The 20846-nt window shown below is 36.3% G+C and overlaps 1 protein-coding gene across 4 annotated transcripts; it reads left to right on the top strand.

Annotated features, from left to right (window-relative positions):
- Positions 1 to 3300: 3300 nt before the first annotated feature.
- On the top strand, positions 3301 to 19057 carry LOC124353551 (neurogenic locus Notch protein-like). 4 transcript variants are annotated; one of them, XM_046803441.1, is made up of 8 exons: positions 3313 to 3579; positions 4676 to 4861; positions 6057 to 6242; positions 11180 to 11365; positions 13067 to 13128; positions 14610 to 14718; positions 16835 to 17053; positions 18921 to 19057. In XM_046803441.1, coding segments are annotated over exons 1-8 (1014 nt in total). In that variant the 5' UTR covers positions 3313 to 3515; the 3' UTR covers positions 18923 to 19057. The 4 variants fall into 4 exon arrangements, with proteins under 4 accessions (XP_046659399.1, XP_046659398.1, XP_046659397.1 ...); XM_046803440.1 differs by lacking the exon at positions 18921 to 19057 and having other exon boundaries at positions 3314 to 3579; positions 16835 to 17088; XM_046803443.1 differs by lacking the exons at positions 6057 to 6242; positions 18921 to 19057 and having other exon boundaries at positions 3301 to 3579; positions 16835 to 17088.
- The last annotated feature ends 1789 nt before the right edge of the window (positions 19058 to 20846 follow it).

The raw sequence follows: 20846 nt of genomic DNA, 5'->3' as shown, positions 1-20846 counted from the left end.
TATTGGTTAGGTTGGGTAGGGCTGGCCTTACAGTCAATCCGCAGAAGGTGTCTTACGCCAAGTCTGAAATATCGTTTCTCGGTCACCTCGTGTCGTCTAGGGGTGTATCTATAGATCCTGCCAGGACCCAAGGCATTCGGGATTTTCCTCCTCCGAAGGATGCCAAGGGTGTTGCCAGATTCATCGGCATGGTTAATTTCTACCGTAGGTTTATTCCTGACTTTGCCGAGGTGGCCGCCCCTCTGAACGCTTTAAGAAGGAAAGACGCAAAGTTCGTTTGGGGTGAAGATCAAGAACGTGCTTTTCAACTGCTTAGGGAGGCCATTATCCAACCTCCTGTGCTGCGAATACCGGACTTTAGTAGGCCCTTCATCTTGCAGACTGACTCCTCATCCTGTGCTGTAGAAGCTGTGCTTTCTCAAGAATTCGACGGCGCTCGGCAACCTATAGCTTTTGCATCTAGGACTTTGACCCTTCAGGAAAAGAAATCTTCTATTTATGAGCTGGAGTGTCTGGCGGTCGTTTTCGGCATGGATAAGTTTCGGAGGTTCCTAGAGCATTCCGAATTTCTGCTGGAAACTGACAATCAGGCTCTTTCCTGGCTATTGGCCCATCCTCGACAACTCGGGAAGATTGGTCGCTGGGTTGTCAAAATTGCGGCCTTTAAATTCAGGGTGCAGCACATTCGCGGCACCCAAAACGTCGTCGCCGATGCTCTTTCTAGAATGTATCATCTACCCAGCGATCCTGTTGATTCTCAAGCACCGTTGTGTGGGACTGTGATGTTGGATTTCCCTGCTGCCTTTGAGAGTTTTGACTCTCACCAACTTCAAGACCCCGAGTTGTCAAACATCATTGGTGAGCTCCAGGAGGGAGAAGCCCACTCTCCTTACTTCTTGTCCAAGGGTGTCCTCTGCTGTCGTGCCCGACGCGGAGGTGGTCCCAAGATTGTTCTGCCGAGTGCCCTCATACCGATGGTCTTTTCCTACTTTCATGTTTCTCCCGTGGGCGGTCATTTAGGTATTCACAAGACCATCGCTAAAATCAGAGATAAGTTCATCTGGAAGAGTATGGACAGAGACATTGCTGGTAGAGTACGAGCTTGCCATCTTTGCTCGGTCAGTAAACCAGCACAAAATACCAAATTAGGACTTCTTTCCTCCGAGGTGGCGGAGCGGCCTCTTGAGAAAGTGTTCATTGACTATGTGGGACCCTTTCCCCGTAGCAAGTCAGGGAACACCTCCCTGCTTGTTGCTGTGGATGCTTTCTCTAAGTTTTGCTGGTTGATTCCTCTTAGGAGTGCCACGGCGTCGCTCACCGTCAAGGCACTCAAGTCCCGCCTTCTACAGAATTTTGGAGTGCCCGCCACCTTCGTCTCGGATAACGGCACACAATTCGTGTCGAGGGAGTTTCATCGCTTCTGTTTTGGGCATGGAATCAAACATGTTACTACATCTCCTTACTACCCCCAGCCTTCTCATGCTGAGCGGTTCAACCGCAATCTCAGAGCCGCCCTCATCGCTTATCACGCTGAGAAACAAACTACCTGGATGAAAACCTGAGCTGGCTTCAGTTAGCCTTCAATTCTGCTCTTCACGAGAGTCACGATTCCACGCCTTTTCAGGTCATGTTTAGTCGTCCTCCTTCTGATCCCTTGTCTAATCTCTGGAGTCTGGATAGTCTTCTACCAGTGCCTGGTACTCCCAATGTGAGTGACACTTGGGAGGCAGTCAGGGTTAAGCTCCTACAGTCTAGGGAAAGGGTGAGGAGAAAATTCAATAAGGGACGTATTGCTAACCCCTTCCAGGTGGGGGATCTTCTCTTTTGTAAGGCCCATCCGGTCAGTTCGGCCGTGGATACACGGGCAGCCAAACTTTGCTATCGGTGGACAGGTCCTCACCGGATTCTTCGTTTTCTCTCCCCAGTTACTGCTGAGTTGGTTGATCCCGTATCGGGGAGGTTGTGGCGGAAGGCCCACGTTTCTCATCTGAAGGCCTTCCGTGGTGATACCTCTGGTCATGCTCTGGATACTGGTGCGGCTGCGGGGGTGTCCGGGGACTGATCACCCCTGGTTTTCTCTGTAGTGTCGTTTTACTCTCTTTCTCTTTTCTTCTTTCTCCAAGAGAGGCGCCTCTCAAAATTTCAGGAGGATCGTGTTTTGTCTGCCTCCTGCTCAGGACTTCGTTTCCTGTTAGGGTTCTCGACTTCCCGTATCCTGTGCCAGAGCTTGTTGGTTCTTCTTTCAGTGGGGGAGAGGTTTTGTTTGGGGTTGCACCCCTTTTAGTGGGGGAGGTTGAGCCGGGGCTCAGTTTGGACAATTTATTTTTGTCTATTATTTTTCCCACCTCGGCCACTCTTGTCAGTCGGTGGGGGAGTCACTCCGTCAAGTATTGATTTTCTGCCTGGTTGGACTGATTGGTCGAGGTCAGCTGGTTGACCTTGACTAGTTTACCGACCAGCTGTTCACCGGCACCGGCACCGGCTACTGTTCGGAGACACGTTCGGAGAAGCTACTGTGTTCTGGCTGTTCTCTGCTCCTCCCGTTTCCCCATGGCTGGCTAACTCCACTACTTTCGGCAGGTAATTGTCTCTCTTTGTCTCTCTTCCCACTAGTGGCATGTGATTGTTTTTTTTTATGATTTGCTCCGAGTTTGGGAGGGGCGCGCTTCCGAGGCCTCCTGTCTTTTTCGCTAACTCGGAACAAAATGATAGCAGAGCGTGGTTCATTTTGTTCCGAGTTAGCGAAAAAGACAGGAGGCCTCGGAAGCGCGCCCCTCCCAAACTCGGAGCAAATCATAAAAAAAAACAATCACATGCCACTAGTGGGAAGAGAGACAAAGAGAGACAATTACCTGCCGAAAGTAGTGGAGTTAGCCAGCCATGGGGAAACGGGAGGAGCAGAGAACAGCCAGAACACAGTAGCTTCTCCGAACGTGTCTCCGAACAGTAGCCGGTGCCGGTGCCGGTGAACAGCTGGTCGGTAAACTAGTCAAGGTCAACCAGCTGACCTCGACCAATCAGTCCAACCAGGCAGAAAATCAATACTTGACGGAGTGACTCCCCCACCGACTGACAAGAGTGGCCGAGGTGGGAAAAATAATAGACAAAAATAAATTGTCCAAACTGAGCCCCGGCTCAAATTTTGAAACTCATATCCAGCTCATGAACCGAGTGTTCTATCTAAGCCTAACCTCTACATGCATTGTGCAACTTTCCTGTATCTTATCCATGCTCTTTGAACTATAATTTCACAGAAATGTAATACGTAATTCATTACTTGATATTATATTTCGCTGATTTGTGTTCATATTTTTCCTCCACTAAGGCGAAAGTATTGTATCAGGATTTTTCAGCAATAACTACTTACAAACATTAGATTTAAACACGAATAAAAGGCTATTACCAATTCTGCAAGTTTATTTTAACAATCGCAGGGTCACTCGAGATATAGCGAGGTCACCGAGGGAAAAGTACTGCGTAGTACAGTAGCTGGTTACTGTTCGTTAATTGTAGCCATGCTAATCCTGTTTGTGCTCTTGTGTTTAGTTGCGGCAATATGCGGTCAAGGCAACAGCGTATGTAAGTTTATTTTCACCATTTTATCACAGGGCTACTGATCTAAACTCGAGTTATTCAATAAATTTCGATTTTGAAGTACGTTAAATATTTTGTAATTGTGTCTGGAACGTCAAATATGAGAGTTATTTCTTTATTTCATATTCTTAATCGAGCCGCAACATATTATCAAATCAAATCAAAATCACATTTATTTCCACAAATTACTGAAAAAAAAGAAACAGAAGTAAACATTTTATATTGAAAAAAGAAAAAAATTTAGCATTTGGATATCAAATTGTAATACAATATACAATACTATTCAAGTAAAACAATTCTAAATAGTTAACATTAAATAATTGAATGCTAAATAATATTAAAAAACCAATCTTATACAACAACAAAATAAATACATACATCGAAATAAAGAAATAAATTAAAATTTTATATATATACAATTTATAATATTAATATTATTAATAATAATATATATATACATAGTTAGCTCAGCATTAATGATTAAATTATTTTACTACCTAATTTATGTATTAAAAAATAGGGGAAAAATCCTACATGGCCCTTAAAGGGTTGTAGGTATACCCGAGTTGAAATTGTTAGGATTAGGAGTTTTATTTTGAGCAGTATGTAGATTAATTTTATATAAATTTAATTGAAAAAAGTTATCTGACGTAGAATAACTTATGGATATCAATTAGGAATTCTGATTATTATCGAAAATGTAGAGAAAGTAAACAGATTAAATAAAAATAATGTGTAAACTAAATTTTATAAAAATAAGATAACTACTTATGAAAACTGATTTTTCTATCTTTAGTTTGGATAGGTGAGGAGAGGGGAGAATCACGTAGTCAGTTAGTCTATGTCCGTGTGTTATCCTCTGTTTTTCTTTTGAAAATTCTTTAATAGACATTCTTTAACATTGCCTCCGAGGTAATTCTTTCAAATTGGCAATGTTTTGGAATTTAAATTAGTTATAGTTTTCGCTGCTGTAAGATCGGTCAGTGTATCAGAAAAGCGCGTTACTAAGAGATAACTAGCATGATTAACAACTATTTTGTAATGTAGATAAAATCAAATATCTAAGCAATCATATGTCCAGTCATACCGCAGTGTGCGAACAATGACCACTGCCCGCTGGATCGCGCTTGTGTTGGCCAGAGATGTGACAATCCTTGTGTAGCCACTTGTGGCTCAAACTCCACCTGCCACGTGAGGTTCCACATTCCTTCGTGCGCCTGCCCTTCGGGCTACACCGGGGATCCTTTGACAGCTTGCTTTCCACAGGGTAAGTACTTACAATAGTGAGCTTAACCATCACTTCTAAATAATAAAAATACGTTCTCTTATTGGGATCTTATTATTCATGATTAACTTAATTATTTAGAAAAAATAATCTACCAAAACCATTTATAACAAGATACTATATAACTCAAACATAACCTAATACTGTAGGTTTGTTGTAACAGCTGATAGGTTACAACTAGAGTTAAATTAATACTGAGTGACTGGTAGTGTCAAGTGGCTTATGGCCCACCCTGTATAATCATGTATTTGGACCCATAACTTGTTCTGAGAAAATCTTAAACACATTTCAAGTAAAAAAATGTGTTTATTTACTAAAATGAAGAAGTTGCAGCCACAAGTGAAAAAGAACTTAAAAGGTTTAAAACACACGTTGACACTATTTTCACATACAATCAACATTTTGCTAAAATAAAAGTGACCTTAAAATTCTCAGTGCTTATGCAGAATTATTGTATCATCCATATATATATATATATATATATATATATATATATATATATATATATATATACAGTTCTGGACGTATAACCAACCAGACTAATAACGTAAATAATAAATAAAACATGACATAAATAAGTTGAATAGTGATACACCTATATACTATGATTATATACATTTATTATTTATGTAAAACAAAGTTTAATAAATTATCTTATTATTATTATTTTGTTCAGTTTTATGGTTAACATGGTTTTGTTATTTCGCTTTCTTGTTTATATGCTAAGTAGAAATATTTAATGGCTATACCAACTTCAGGAAGACCTAGAAACTAGTTTTAATGTCTCTGGACTGTATGGCAATGTAATATACATTTATAATATTACTAAAAATAATCATAAAATTAGCAACTTATTGTAGAAATGTGAAAATAAAATTCATTGTGTATTTAAATCGTCTTATGGGCAACCAAGATGGCGACGCGAAAATGAAGAAAAAAGTAATTTTTGAACAAAATGAATATACTGTTGTATAAATATCAGACGACATTTTTCACTAAATAACCAACACACGAGACTTGTTGGATTAGTTGGTTTCATAACATAGGCGTTATAACACAACTTAAATGAACAGCAAGAGGTTGCTAAAAGCTTAAACACAATCACCTGAAAAGTAATGGTTGTTTGTTTAGATTGCGACAATTATACATTACAATTATAGCACACACCGATGTTCAGTACAGCCGCAGTGCACAGCTAATGACCACTGCCCGCTGGATCGCGCTTGTGTTGGCCAGATATGTGACGATCCTTGTGTCGGCGCTTGTGGCTCCAACTCCACCTGCCAAGTGAGGTTCCACATCCCTTCGTGCGCCTGCCCTTCGGGCTACACCGGCGACCCTTTCACTGCTTGTTTGCCTCAGGGTGAGTACTTATAATAGTGAGCTTCGCGGGGATAGAATATTTATATCGGAACGATATCATCGATTCATATTGTGTATGTTGAGTTTAGCTCCAGTTCACCTTCCTCGTAGTGCAGCTTCTTGAATCTGACGCTGTTACGGACTTGTCCAGACTCGTCAGAAGAGATCCATAATCTTCATTGTGCACCTGATGAAACAATGATAATAACCTCTTGATATAGATTACACTGTATTATACAGCCTATGTGTCTCTGAGGTCGCAACGATGTAGAGTTCATTTTGAGCTTATCATCTCCAACTTTTGTTGAATATGTTCAGACGAACATGATTCCAGATTCCAGTCTGAGTAAAGTTTGCGACAGCGTCAGATTCTAGATGCTACACAAGAGGAAGTTGAACTGGAGCTAAACTCAATATTCACAAATGATCAACCCTTCCAAACATAGGTACATTATTTAAAACTTATTGGTATATTATATCTTTTAGTAATAATGTTTCTTTAACAGGTTTAAATCACTTCCATTTCATTATAATTTGATTTTTGAAAAGACAATTTCAAAGGGAAATTTGAAAATAAGGGGAAATCCTAAAAGAGTCTTGAATTGCTGACCGTCAACTAATGCTTCTTCTTAAGTGTATATTAGTCATCAATTAAGTGATTCTTACATTCTCGTGTTTAATAGTAGATCATGGCAAACAACAATCAGTATCCGAAATTCTGGATTGTTAAGATTAAGGTTGGATTTATAACTTGCGTATTCAAACTCATAATGAATTTAGTGCACGTAATATTTAAAAAGTAATATGTAAACTCTCCAACCGAGCTCGGACTTTCATAGTCACGAAACGGCGTCAAAGAAACTCTTACCTCTATGTAAACATTTTAATATTACAACACAATCATATCTTTATCTAATTTAATTAGTATTTTAGTATTAGTATTAATTAGTATTATGTTGTAATCTTCCTTAATAAAAGATGAACTACTAGGCTTTCTTTTTAAAAACTGTACTTTTAAGTCTTCATCATCCACTTCATGTATTTCAGCCACAAAATACTTTGAGGTTTTCTTGGTTGTTATGTTAACAAGAACAAAAACCCCCTTAGATAAATCTTTTCCTTCAAAAGAAAGAACTAGCTCTTCAGATACTTCATTAATCTATCATCAGAAAAATTAAGATCACTTTGACCAGATGAAATCTCTATGTCCGACTCAGAACTACTATTATGAGATTCAAATAGATTTTTTTTTCACTTTTTTGTGCAAGGTCCAGAATTCTTTTTGCCTTGTTTAGGCCTAACTGACGTCTTAGGTCTAGATATCTTTTGCAGTTTGGCAGCCTCCAATGCTTGTTTTTCAGGTGTGTCAGTTAGAATTTTAGATTTTCCTTTGGGCCGAGCTTTTCTAGAAAAGCACATTTCTCGGCTGTGCCTTTGGAAAAGGTCTGATATCTTCCGGAGAAACTACAATTAAGGCTGATGGTAAGTTAAGTGGACTATTTGGTCCGTTTAGAGGTTGGCTTATTGATGGAGTACTTTCTACAGCACAAGGAATTTTACTAGCTCCTTCAGGTTCTTGCAATGGCAATGGCAATGGTCTGTCGGTAACAGCTGATGGAAGAAAGTCTTCTTCTTGAAAAGTATTTTCATTAAATGGAACAAAGCCCGAAACTTTAAATCCCTTAATTATATTACTTGGGGTTACAGCTCTGGTGTAGGCATTGCCAGCCAGTTTTGGAACATCATAAATAGTTATAGGTTTTCCAGCATTACCTGGATTTATCATCCAATTATTGGCCTCCTGGTGGTAAAAAGTTTTAAATGGCCCAAACACACCTCTGTCCAATCTTATGACTAGTATGAGGATGGAACGTCATAAGAGTAACGCCATTTGCTTTAGCCATATCTATAACAGGAATCGAGGCATGAGATTCATGGTTATCCAGCAACAAAAGAGCTGGCCTTTCTTTACTTGGTCTTACATGGTTGATAAAATTATTGAAAAACTGTAAGAAAATGGATTCGTTGGACCAACTAGAGGGATTCGCAGCTCCAATTGATCCCGGAGGTGCTCCATTTAGCATAAATTGTTTAAAATTTACTCTTGGGAATACAAAAAGAGGTGGAATGTGGTTGCCAGAAGCACTTACTGCTGTAATGATTGTTACGGTAGATCCTCTCTCGCCTGAGGTCATTCCTCCGACTTGCTTTTTCCCTTTTCGGGCAAGAACTTTTGGAGGCTCATGGACCGTGCTCACTCCAGTTTCATCACAGTTCCATATTTCACTAGGTTGGAATGGATGACGCTCAAGAACCTTTTTATAGTTACTGAAGACAGCTGCAACAGTTTCTTTGTTAAATGCAGAGGCCCGAGCCAAACTAGTGGCTTGAGGTTTCCGAAGAGATAGTTTATCATTATACTTCTTGCGAAAATCTCTCAGCCACTGTTTTCCAGCACTTTTGTTGGCAGTCCATGATGGATCCATGACTTTATTATTTGCTTTGGCAAAATCATAAGCTAAACGCATTATCTGGCATTTAGTGAGACCGTAATGCATGTTAGCTGCCATTGTCAGATACTGAAGAAGTAACTCCTCTTCACTCTCATTGAACACCTTCTTAGGTGTTTTAGGAATATATGAATAAGTAGAATTACTACTACCTGACTGTATGTGTTTGTTGAGGTGGAAAATTACTGTAGGCTTCTTTAGGTTAAAGTGTCTTGACGCCTCCCCAATAGTCATCTTCTTCGAGAGGATAAAAGCAATGGCAGTCTCAATATCCTCCTTGTAAATTGGTTTTCGTTTTACTCCTGTTTTACTTCTTGGCATCTTGGAAGCACTCCAACTGTCTAAAACAAAGCAACAGCATTATTAACAATTTGATTAGCATTAACGTAGAGCTATTGGTATGTGATGAGGTACAAAGAACAAAGGATGATGAAAGGACGCCAAACCTTTTCAAAGAACAAAGTAAAGTAAAAAACATTATCGCCAGAGCGTAGAAAAAAACTTGACAGAAAGTCGTACAAAATACCACTGCAAGAAGGGCTCAAAAAACAAAATACTTTTGTGTTAATATTTAAAACTAGGCTATTTAGTTAATTACTACTTTTTTTAAATGTGAGTATTGTACCTTTGACCTGGTCAAAGGAACAACACATGGTCAAATATTTTTCAAGACCACACTACTATTTTTAGGTTAGTAGCACCATTTTAAAACTTTCAAATATAGTTTTTAAATAGTTAATAAATGATTAGCTTTTTGTTGCACCGGTCTAAGATAAATACAACAAAATTTATTAGACAGAGAGTAAGAGTAAAAATACTTACTTTTGAGTGATAAAAGTAGAAATCAATTTATTAGATGATCACCATAACACATTCAGCTTCTTATGCAGGATGAGCAGTGCCTCTGGTGGACAAGCTTTGCACTAAACATATGATCTTCAGTTAACACTGCTAGATAGCACCACAAGCTTGCATGGTCAAAGGTACAATACGGTCAAAGGTACAACACCTTCCCCTAAGCATAAACATAAAAATAACATCACTTCTTATGTCAATATTTTCTGTAATCACTTTGGAACACACAGGTTATCCAGATATAAAATTGGAAGTTTAGCAAAATATACTTTTTAATGAAACTGTTAGTAAATATTAAATATGCAACTTGATAAATAGTGTAATGCGGAATTAGCAATGTTAGTATCTACATATTTAGCTACAGATGTAAAGACTTTTATAACACTGTTGTGTTTTTGTAAGGAGCAGGCTTCTCGGACATTTATCGGCTATGTTTATATTTTCTTGCCAACAAAACAAACTCAACTGTGTCACCACAAATATCTTAGACCGGATGTATATTACAATGGCCGAAAGTAGACGATTTATTACAGAAGTAGTCTTCTCAGGCCTGTGTATGTATACACAAGGTGTATATATATCTATATATTATATATATATATATATATATATATATATATATATATATATCAATATATTATATATATATATATATATATCAATATATTATATATATGTATATATATATCAATATATTATGTGTGTGTGTGTGTGTGTGTGTGTGTGTGTGTGTGTGTGTGTGTGTGTGTGTGTGTGTGTGTGTGTGTGTGTGTGTGTGTGTGTGTGTGTGTGTGTGTGTGTGTGTGTGTGTGTGTGTGTGTGTGTGTGTGTGTGTGTGTGTGTGTGTGTGTGTGTTGTCTACTGCAATGGCTATAAGTATGTTGACATATTTTTGTGATCGTGGTAGCATTCCAAACTGAATTATTGCGTAGAAAATATAATTCTTTCAAATCAGAAGTACTCATTCACGCAGAGTATAAAATAAGTCATTAGCAAATTTGAACCCTACCTTGCATTATGTCATTAATTGCTACTGTCTTCATGAATACATAAAAATACATAGTCCTGTTTTTCAACAAGAAATTACGTGCGAAGACGCGAGTACCTACTAGTGATTATATAAATTTATTAACTATGTAAAACAATTGCTCATGAATTATCTTGTTATGGTTAACAAGGTTGCTCTAATCTGCATGGCAATGCAAAATGCATTCATAATATTAATAGACATAAAATTAGTAATGTATTGTAAAAACGTGAAAATAAAATTCATAATATATTTAAATTGTCTTATGGGCAACCAAGATGGTGACGAGAAAATGAAGAAAAAAGTAATTTTTGAACAAAGTGAATATGCTGTTGTAAAATATCAGATGACATTTTTCACTAAATGACCTACACATGAAACTTGTTGGATTGGTTGGTTTCAAAACATACTCGTAGGCGTTATAACACAACTAAAATGAACAGCAAGAGGTTGCTAAAAATAAAACACAACCACCTGAAAAGTAATGGTTGTTTGTTTAGATTGCGACAATTATACATTACAATTATAGCACACACCGATGTTCAGTACAGCCGCAGTGCACAGCTAATGACCACTGCCCGCTGGATCGCGCTTGTGTTGGCCAGAGATGTGAAGATCCTTGTGTCGGCGCTTGTGGCTCCAACTCCACCTGCCAAGTGAGGTTCCACATCCCTTCGTGCGCCTGCCCTTCGGGCTACGCCGGCGACCCTTTCACGTCTTGTTTGCCTCAGGGTGAGTACGAATACATAATGAAGGAAACAGGATTTTTCCAGCCATTTGCCACCATTCAGTGATCTATAAAATCATTAACACTACGTTTCGAGATCTGCAATCTGATCTCTTCTGCGAGTAAATCTAACCTAACACATAATTACAAACTAGATTTCAATAAACAAAAAATACCAGAGCGACGTGACACACGTAAGTCAGGAACCACAACCACCATGTTGTGGGTCAACTTCACTAACTATAAAGCATGCACTTAATAAAAAAACACAACACTAATTATCGTAACTAAACCATCAGTTGTAGATGGTTGGCCGGCAAATGCAGACCTATTGTGACCTGTATTCTGTAATTCAGTTTTAATAATACGAACCTAGTTTTTTTAATTTTAACCTAGTTTGTAATTATGTGTAGGTTAGTTATTTACCTGAAGAAGAGATTGCATATCTCGAAACGTAGTGTTACTGATTTTTTTGTATCGCTTAACGATGCAAATGTCCGGAAAATCCTGTTTCTTTCACAATGCTTCCATCACAAAAACAAACTTTAGACAAAGAATACATAATGGATCTGTAGTTTACATTTTGGCAATATAATATATTTTTGTAAAATATTCTTAATGTGAAGGGCGGTGGTTTTGGAACCCAGTAAACGCAGCTTTTGAATAAATAGGGAACGGAAAATACAAAATTGATATGGTTAATGTTTATGGAAATGTAGTTTTTTTTTAATTTGTGGTAAACAAAATATGTTAAACACCAAGGCTTAATAAAAAAGTAATACACGTACAGGTGGGTACGTTTTATGGACCAAAGAAACCCAACATCAGTTGAGTTATTGGGAAAGAACCAAAAATCCATACTCCACCTCTTATTAATTTATCGAACCTGAAATTGTAATTTTTTTAACAAAAAGTAACGAACCCTCTATCTGGATTGCGCTAAAAGTTCTAAAGGAGTATATGAAATAAATAGTGGCTTTATTGGAGGCGAAATGGCGAGCACAGATTGTTTGTATCGGCTTTATATATGTTGACAAAATTAAGAGTTTTTATCATTACGTCGCAAAGTAAATGGATGAAATATCAATATCTTGCTTTTTATATGCGTTCTGTGCATGTATTATAATTGGTAGGCACAGATATTCCTTTTTCTAGAATAGGTTAAAAGAAATTGAGATTCAAAGCCATTATTGTTGTCATGTTATACATTTCCATTTAGGATATTTAGACAGAACCTATCGCCTATTTAATATGAATGCAACTTTTATGAAATAATTAAGAAATAAACCAAAATTTAATCTAAAAATTATATTTACATTGAGTAATTCTAATAGACCGATGTGTAGAAATTGTATTTTTAACTCTATTCGTTATATTGGGAATGTATAATTAAAATAGTTTGATATTTTAAATAATACCTTTAATAAAAACACGAATTTATAACCAGCACAGTCTTATCTAACAAACGCCTCTCGTATTGCGTCCGTTTTTCTATATTTTAAACTACAAAAAGGTAAAGGGCATAATCTTTTTTTAACTTAAGTTCAAATCGCGTATAATTAAGAAATTATAAATATTTAAAATGTATTTTGTAATCGCTAACGCATTAATGTTTTTAAATATTATTTATTTCATTTTAATTCCAAAAATTACAAGTGTTTTATTCGATGAATGTAACGCTGTGTTTATGTTGACTCATGTTCCAGACCCTCCAGAGAGTTGCTCACCCCCTACCAGAAAGGTTTACAGAGCTCAGACTGCTGAAAAGGTTATCTCTGGTTTGCATTGTAGTGTAGTTATTAAAACCCTCTGGAATCATTTTCATAACAAATCGTGTCTTAAGTGTGCTCATCTATTACAACGTTCTGTTTGTGTTACTGTAGTTGTGAGTTTACTTATTAGGTTATGTTAGGTTAGATTATGATATTTTACCGTGGCCGGGAGAGGAAGAATGACGTAATGCGTTTTTAGTGCATCATTGTTGTTGTGACGGTAACTTTATCGTAAACTAGATAATGTCATGGACAGTTTGCACAATTTTAAATTTAAAAATCCCTTGTTAAAATAAAGTAAACGTATGTTATGTGCTATGAACGATGTTCCTGACACGATTTGAAAGCACGATGTTTTCTACACGTAACGTAGGTATGGTAGAAAAATAATAGATTTGGACGTTAAATTTAATTGGATAATTATTACTTGGACAATTCACCAATAAAAGGAAGGAGAACTGGAATTAAATTTAACATTTCAATTGAATCACCCCTTCCTACCATAGCTACGTTATGTGTAGATTTTGTTAGACTATACACCAACCGCAGAAATCGAATACAATAAAAACTGTAAACAATAATAGTAAAGTTAGACTATATTTATATAGAGCATATTCGTAGCTAATAGTATTGTTTTCAATTCTAAATTAATGTCGTATGTGATTTTATTATATATTAGACGATTTTATTCAAACAACCCGAATTGAATTCCATGAGATCCAATATAACTTGCTAGGAACATTCATTAAAAAGAGGAAACTATTGTTGTTTTATGATCAGACTCAAGGCATTTTTCTCGAGGAGTTACAGAATATCGGCAACATGAGAGTACTTTCTTTAATGACAATAAGAACCACTCAACTTATACAGATTTAAAGATGGTACTCACATTAGCTGCTCAATTAATGTCTTGTTAATTTGAATATTCAAAGACGTATGTGACAGATTCATAAAAATACTTTGATTAATTTTTGTATAAGATGAAAAATAAGAGAGCCTGCAGGGTAATTACTCTTTTTTCCATTTTTACAGATTAACATAAGCTATTGCTGAAATATAAATAAATATATGGCACTTTTGTATACGGAGGCCATTCTATCCATATCTACAACTTTTATTGCGCGATATAAGTAGGTAAATACATACTAACGTATTATAATAAATAGAGACAGTTAAAGTTAAACTTTACGAGTGCTCACGTAGTCTGAGGTCGTGAAAACCGATCGGAAATGTCCTTGACCATAAGTGGGAGCTTCGTTGCCGCACTTCTGACGAATACAGAGATAGTTTCCATGGTAACTTTAAACTTTGGTACTGCTACTAACAACATAATGTATGACAACCTAATCTATACTTAGTTATATCGCGTAATAACAAGTAGTAGATAGGGACAGAGTATAATAGTGACCTCCGTATAATACAAAAGTACTATAAATGTATACGAGTATTATACATGCATGGAAGTTCATCTGCACAGGTCAATTGGTACGCTGCATTAATTCATTGCAAAATCCACGGCGGAGCGTTAGCCACCATTCGGTCTCGGGAAGAAAACGAACTGATCAAACAGGTGATCCACGTTACAAGTAAGTATTTACGGGAAGTATTTTTTGAACTGATAACACACATTACATTCTAATTATGCAGAGTGTAACAAAACACTTTACACAAAAGATTTTACAATACTGACCATAATAAATGGGCCAAGAACGGCTAACAGCTAAATGCAGCATGTTGAGTTTAGTTCCAGTTCACCTTCCTCTTGGTGCAGCGTCTAGAGTCTCACGCTATCGCAGACTGTTCGTCTCAATGGATCCAAAAATAGTCATTGACGAAGAACGAAGAATCTCAAACTCTTTGCATCGTTTCGACATCAGATTCACCTAGACTACAGAAAGTAGTGCAATCTAAGTGAAGAGATATTCTCATTGTCTCATCAGGTGCACTGCGATGTTAACTGACACGATCCTAAGCGTGTTTAAGTAACCACGCGTGGTAAAGTCTTTTACACATCATGTAGGTATCATCACGGTGGGAAGGGTTAATAATATAATATTAATGTTCTAAGTATTAATAATATTTATTTGGGGCAGCATAGAAGATAATCGTTCAACATTTTAGTTCCATATCTTTACAGATTTCTAAAATAAAAAAATAAGATCTAAAAACATATAGACAGACAAATCGGTAAGCGAAAGGAGATAAACCATTGGTTGCATTTAGTTTTTAGCTCCACTAGTCTGCTAGAAGACAATATCCTAAAGATTGTCTAAAGAGTTTTGTTATACCCCGTATAAATCTGTCGTTTTAAAGAAGCGGTTTTGTTTATAGTTGTTTTGAAGAATGTCATAGTTCAAGAGAAAAATATCCATTCCAATTATTTTTAATGAAAATTATATAAATTATATAAAAATGATGACTTTTGATGCAAATTTTGTATTTTTGAATTAAAAATAATTAGTTTAGGAAAAGCAACCCTCTACTTTCCATCCTGGCCTCATTTTTCGACAACTTCAATAGTACTTTTATTAAATTATTTCGTTACTCTATATAACATTATAAAAAGTAGTACATAGTTGTAGTTTTGGTTTAAAACTTTTTTAATGGTTCTTTTACAAAAATTACACACTCTTGTATTGAGTATATGGAAAAGTGGAGGATTGTTTGCTTATTTATTTATACTTGCCAAATCAAAACAGAAATCATAGACTACATACTGTAGTCTATATTACATACTGTAGTCTATACTACATACTGTAGTCTATCATAGAAGTATAAAACATACGTTATTAGAGTAAGCACTTAGTATTCAGGTGAGAAACACAATTCTGACAACTTAAACGTAGTTTATTAAAATATTTAAGTTAATGTAAATGGTGCACTCTACTTATACTAATAAACACTTACAAACTACCTTTGGATTTAAAAGTCCAGTAGGATAATATTAATTATTATTAACAAATTTTATGAAAGAGATACAAATTATTGATAAATAAATTCTGTATAAATAAGTATAATTGTAAAAGACTGTTATTGTAAGAGAATTAAGGAATAAGTACATTTTTATATAAAAGTATGTTTGTACTGACACACTATTTGTGAATGCTAAGTTACCGTTGATCTTCCTCAAAGTGCAGCGCTAGAATGTACCTGATGAGACAATGAGTATATATATATATATATATATAATATATATATATATATATATATATATATATATATATTCATTTAGATTACACTATATTTTGTAGTGCAGGTGTATCTGATGTCGTAAACTATGTAAAGAGTTCATTTTGAACTTCTTCGTCGCCGAGTATTTTGGACTTCTTCAGACGTACATTCCATGAGTCAAGTCCGTGACAGCGTCAGATTCCAGACGCTGCACTAAGAGGAAGGTGAACTGGAGCTAAACTCAACACTCACATTGAACCAACCTTTCCTACCATAGTTAAATTATGTATAGAACATAAATTTGGTAAACTTATTGCAATTTCCGTAGACGTACTAGTGTAGAACACTTGAAATATCTCTGGTACATAGTGACTCTCTGACTTTATGTCTGAATGAACTGTTTGGAACGGAACAGTGACTTCCTTAATGTGATGTTGTGATATTGATAGTGAATTTGCACCAAAAAACAATTTCAAGAACAGATTTTAATCACCCCATTAATTTTACTTATTTAATGAAACATCTGTTCAGCCTTGCGGAACGATAGATTCTGGACCTCTGGAACGAACTATCATCAGGGACATTGGATTTGGATGTCTACCGGGGACACGCTGCCGGACTTCACAGACTGGCTACCCGGAGAACCAAACAACGATGGGGGCAACGAGAACTGTTTACACCTTGTTGAGAGCAACAATCAGGGTTATATGTGGAACGACGTACCATGTACTGAACTAATGTACCCGATCTGTGAGTATTTTGTGTAATAAAACATTTTTATAGAATTTGGTGCATGTGTTCTTTATTCATTATCCCTTTCGTCAAAAGAAGAAAGTTCGCAAAGGCGCATCAGCAAATCACTAACTAAACCGCTTACGAAAAGACATTGGGCGATTTTAGTTCTCGCAGGGTGGGGTAAATACCCCTCTGTCGCTGTGATGCCGCCCTCTCCCAGTATCCCCACCACTGCTCGACACTCGCCCACTTGCTCTATCCCCTGACCACTGCCACTTAGCGGCTAACCTCTCACTAAAGTGCAAGCTCCCTGGATACGTCTATGGGTACATTCAATTAATATTTTAAGCTTGTATAGGCCTAAACACAAAGGTATGCAATATACTTAGAATATACAATAGAATAGGTAAGTAGCTGCAGTGTAAACAAAATGGCGCGAGCGAGGCACGACCCACACAGTTTATAAAACAGAGACTAGATGATTTTCCCATTCCTCACCACTGGGGAGGGGCCCCTCCTGCGCGTGGCTGCTCAGATACTTGCTTCTGCGCAGGTTTCTTTGCGAGTGGTTTATCTATAGCCGTTGCTCTGTGCTCTGTACTCAACTGGTCTCGTAAGAAGGACAATGACACGTGTTTGGCGTGATAGTTCAAGATTTTCATTATGTAGATAAAGTTTTTGGAAGATACTATCGACATTACAAGTAAAATATTACATAGTAGGTTTCATCTTTCCAGCAGACTCTAGTTGGAATTTAGTAGTATCAGGTGTTTGTTTGTAAACTTATAAATCCTGCACATACTGTAGACTCAGAGATCAATAACTATAGAGTTTTATCATCTTGAATGGTCAACATTGTGTACTATAAATACAAGGTAAAATACGTCACACAATTTTTCTTAACATGCTTGCACTGAGACTACTTCAAATCAATAGCTTACTTGATTCTGAACATGTCCTATGAGCAGACAATCGTAAAATAACGAAGTTGGCACGAAGATGATGCATCATAGAATTCATTGTTGCAGAAATGAAGTTTCATGCAAAATGTCAAGTCTACTTTTGAAATCTTTCTCAACATGATCCATTCTGATATTAAGGTTTAAATAATAAGTCTATTTACCAAATCACCACAAAATGATGTTTAATATGTTTGGATAGTAGGCTATGTGTTAATGAAAGTTAAAATCTCTTATAAGTGTAGGTACTAAGTTTGTTTTAATATTTACTTATCCTGCTATTTTTTTACCTTTACTGTTACCCACAAGACCAATGTATTCGCAAACGCTCATCCAATAGAGAAAATGATGCTAAATAAACATTATACTCGAATACTTTATATGTAGAAAACGTACTTGTTGTCACTTTATACATCTCGTAAGGGCTTACATAATTACAGAACAGATACTCGGCAGTACGTTGGCAAACAAGTCAATAGAAAACACGCATGAATATCAAAAATGTTAATACAGTACAAAATACTTGGAGTTATTTAATTTAAGAGCATAAAACTATTTTAAATATTTTATAGTTTAATTGAATTGTTTTTCAATTATAAAAATATCACTAAAGTAACTCTGAAAAAAACTGTAACAACTGTTCAAATATCAAGACAATAACAAGAATAAACTATGTAGTGCCATAACAATAATACGCTTGAAGTAGAAACCGCAGTTTAAACAATTGATTAAGTTTAAGCTATTCGCCTCTACGTCGCGCCAATATCGACTCCGCGGCAGTCACCCTGAATGTAGGGGACTTCATATTTAAAAAGTCTACATCTGAAGGTATTTCGCAGCCAATTCTCTGCAATAGTTTAATTATTTATTAAAATATTTAACAAATTGTAACTTCGCTTACATAAGCGTCCATATTTTTACAGGATTCCGGAACGACCAATTCTGGATTTCCGGGACGAACTTGCCTCTGGGGCAATGGGTTTCGATGTCTTCAGGAGAGCCACTGCTTCCAGACTATTCAGACTGGGAGCCTGGAGAACCCAACAATGCTGGAGACGAGCGCTGCTTGGAGTTTTATGAGAAGGATAACAATGGCTACATGTGGAACGACAAGAACTGTATGGAGCAAATTTATCCTGTATGTGAATATTTTGAATAGGACCAATGTGTTAGAAGATTATTTTTTACAATAAAGCGAATTTAAACATGGATTGTAGTTTTCAATTCATAGTAAGGTCCTCTACAAAATGTTTGATATTTTTAGGTAGTTACAAATGTAAAGAATAACATACAATAATACAATTTTATGTTATAATACCATTGAGTGTAAGTGGTAAGATGACTTCAAAGACCTTCGCGTACAATAAAACCGAGATTTATTTCATAATATAATGGCAGTAGGTGTTATGTAAAAATACATATGTAGTCACAGAGCAACGTTTCGGAACCAAACAATAGCCACTATGAGTAAAACCGTGAACACCCGTACTATAGGTAAACCGCTAACAAAAAAAACCTTGGTTGATTTGAGTTCACGCAGGGTGGGGTAAATACAGCGATCACATAAGACCAATAGATGGAGCACTCCTATTCCTACAACATTACTGGTGTTGAAGCCAGTGGCGGCCATCTTGGGAGCGTCTAGAAACGCCAAACCCCGTCCAGAGAAGCTAAAAAATTGCAGTGCGCGCACATAAATAAACCGCCACCTAGCCCACTTAGGATTAAGCCAAAATGTTCAAATTTGGTGTACGTACATCTCATAAAACACTGATTCCAATGGTGCAACTCAAATTACCAGTTTTAATTTCTATATAATTTTAATGAGCAAAAGACTAAAAGTTTTATACACATTTGAAATCGTAACATGAAAAAGTCGGTCTGTGAGGATTTTTTCTGTTTTTAGGACAGACAAGTTTTGTAAGCGGGAAAGTTTGAGATAAAGAGTTGAATTATTTTTTTATTCGAAACTTTTTTTTCTAAGACCAGTTATTTTCCTGATATTATTGGCAGAATATAGGCGAAAACCCTGACCGCATCGCCCGACCTAAAACAGATCGCCTACACTCTAGGCCGCTCTCGGCTCTTAAATTAAAACTCAACATATCGTTAATTTAAAATTCATTTAAATGTAATTAATTATTTTTAATATGTTAAAAATTTTTAAACCCCATTTATAAGGCATTCGCTTATCATTTCATGTAAATAGTAACTGTCATTTAGTGCAATTAAATATTAACTAAACTTGAGGCAATATAAGGTACAATAAAGTAAACCACTAGACATAGACTTATTATTTTTATAAATAATGTATTTAATATAATGTAAATTACAATATGAAAATTAGAAACATAAATATCCAAAGCTTACAATAAAACGTACCTCTCTACTGTCCTAAAAATGTTACAGTTTTTAATAAATGACTGCGTATTCTGCTTTTGTGTAATTGAGGCACTGACATTTTTGCAGTGGTGATGTAGTCGCACTTTGAAGTATTGTTTACAAATAGCTTTTTTAACTAATATAAGGTGATTTACCTCAGGATCTTATTCAAAACAATGCCCTCCTGGGAACAGATTTACACCGATACACTTTCGTAACACTGAATTTACCATTCTGTCCTCTAGTTTTTTTCACAGTTGTCACGTCGCCTTTATTAATACGCAACTTTACTTCTGTTTCACATAACAAACAAAGTTTCACAACACCTTCAGAAGGCTGTAAAAGTCCTCCTCGGTTTTTACAACTTATCAAACTGTTGCGGTATTACGTTTCCTCATTAGCCAGTAACAACTGTAGGCACCCGCTACAGGCTATTTTATTTCTTAACGTTCTTACTATAAAACCAG

Source organism: Homalodisca vitripennis, chromosome 2 (genome assembly GCF_021130785.1).
Source record: "Homalodisca vitripennis isolate AUS2020 chromosome 2, UT_GWSS_2.1, whole genome shotgun sequence".
Taxonomy (NCBI): Eukaryota; Metazoa; Arthropoda; class Insecta; order Hemiptera; family Cicadellidae; genus Homalodisca; species Homalodisca vitripennis.
This window is presented reverse-complemented; position numbering and strand designations above follow the sequence as displayed.

Bases quoted from the DNA above. Each gene is read 5' to 3' on its own strand.
- LOC124353551 (XM_046803440.1), top strand. From the start codon at position 3,516: ATGCTAATCCTGTTTGTGCTCTTGTGTTTAGTTGCGGCAATATGCGGT. The intron at 6,243-11,179 runs GTGAGTACTTAT...ACCGATGTTCAG, and splicing joins CACTGCTTGTTTGCCTCAGG to TACAGCCGCAGTGCACAGCT. The intron at 11,366-13,066 runs GTGAGTACGAAT...CTCATGTTCCAG, and splicing joins CACGTCTTGTTTGCCTCAGG to ACCCTCCAGAGAGTTGCTCA.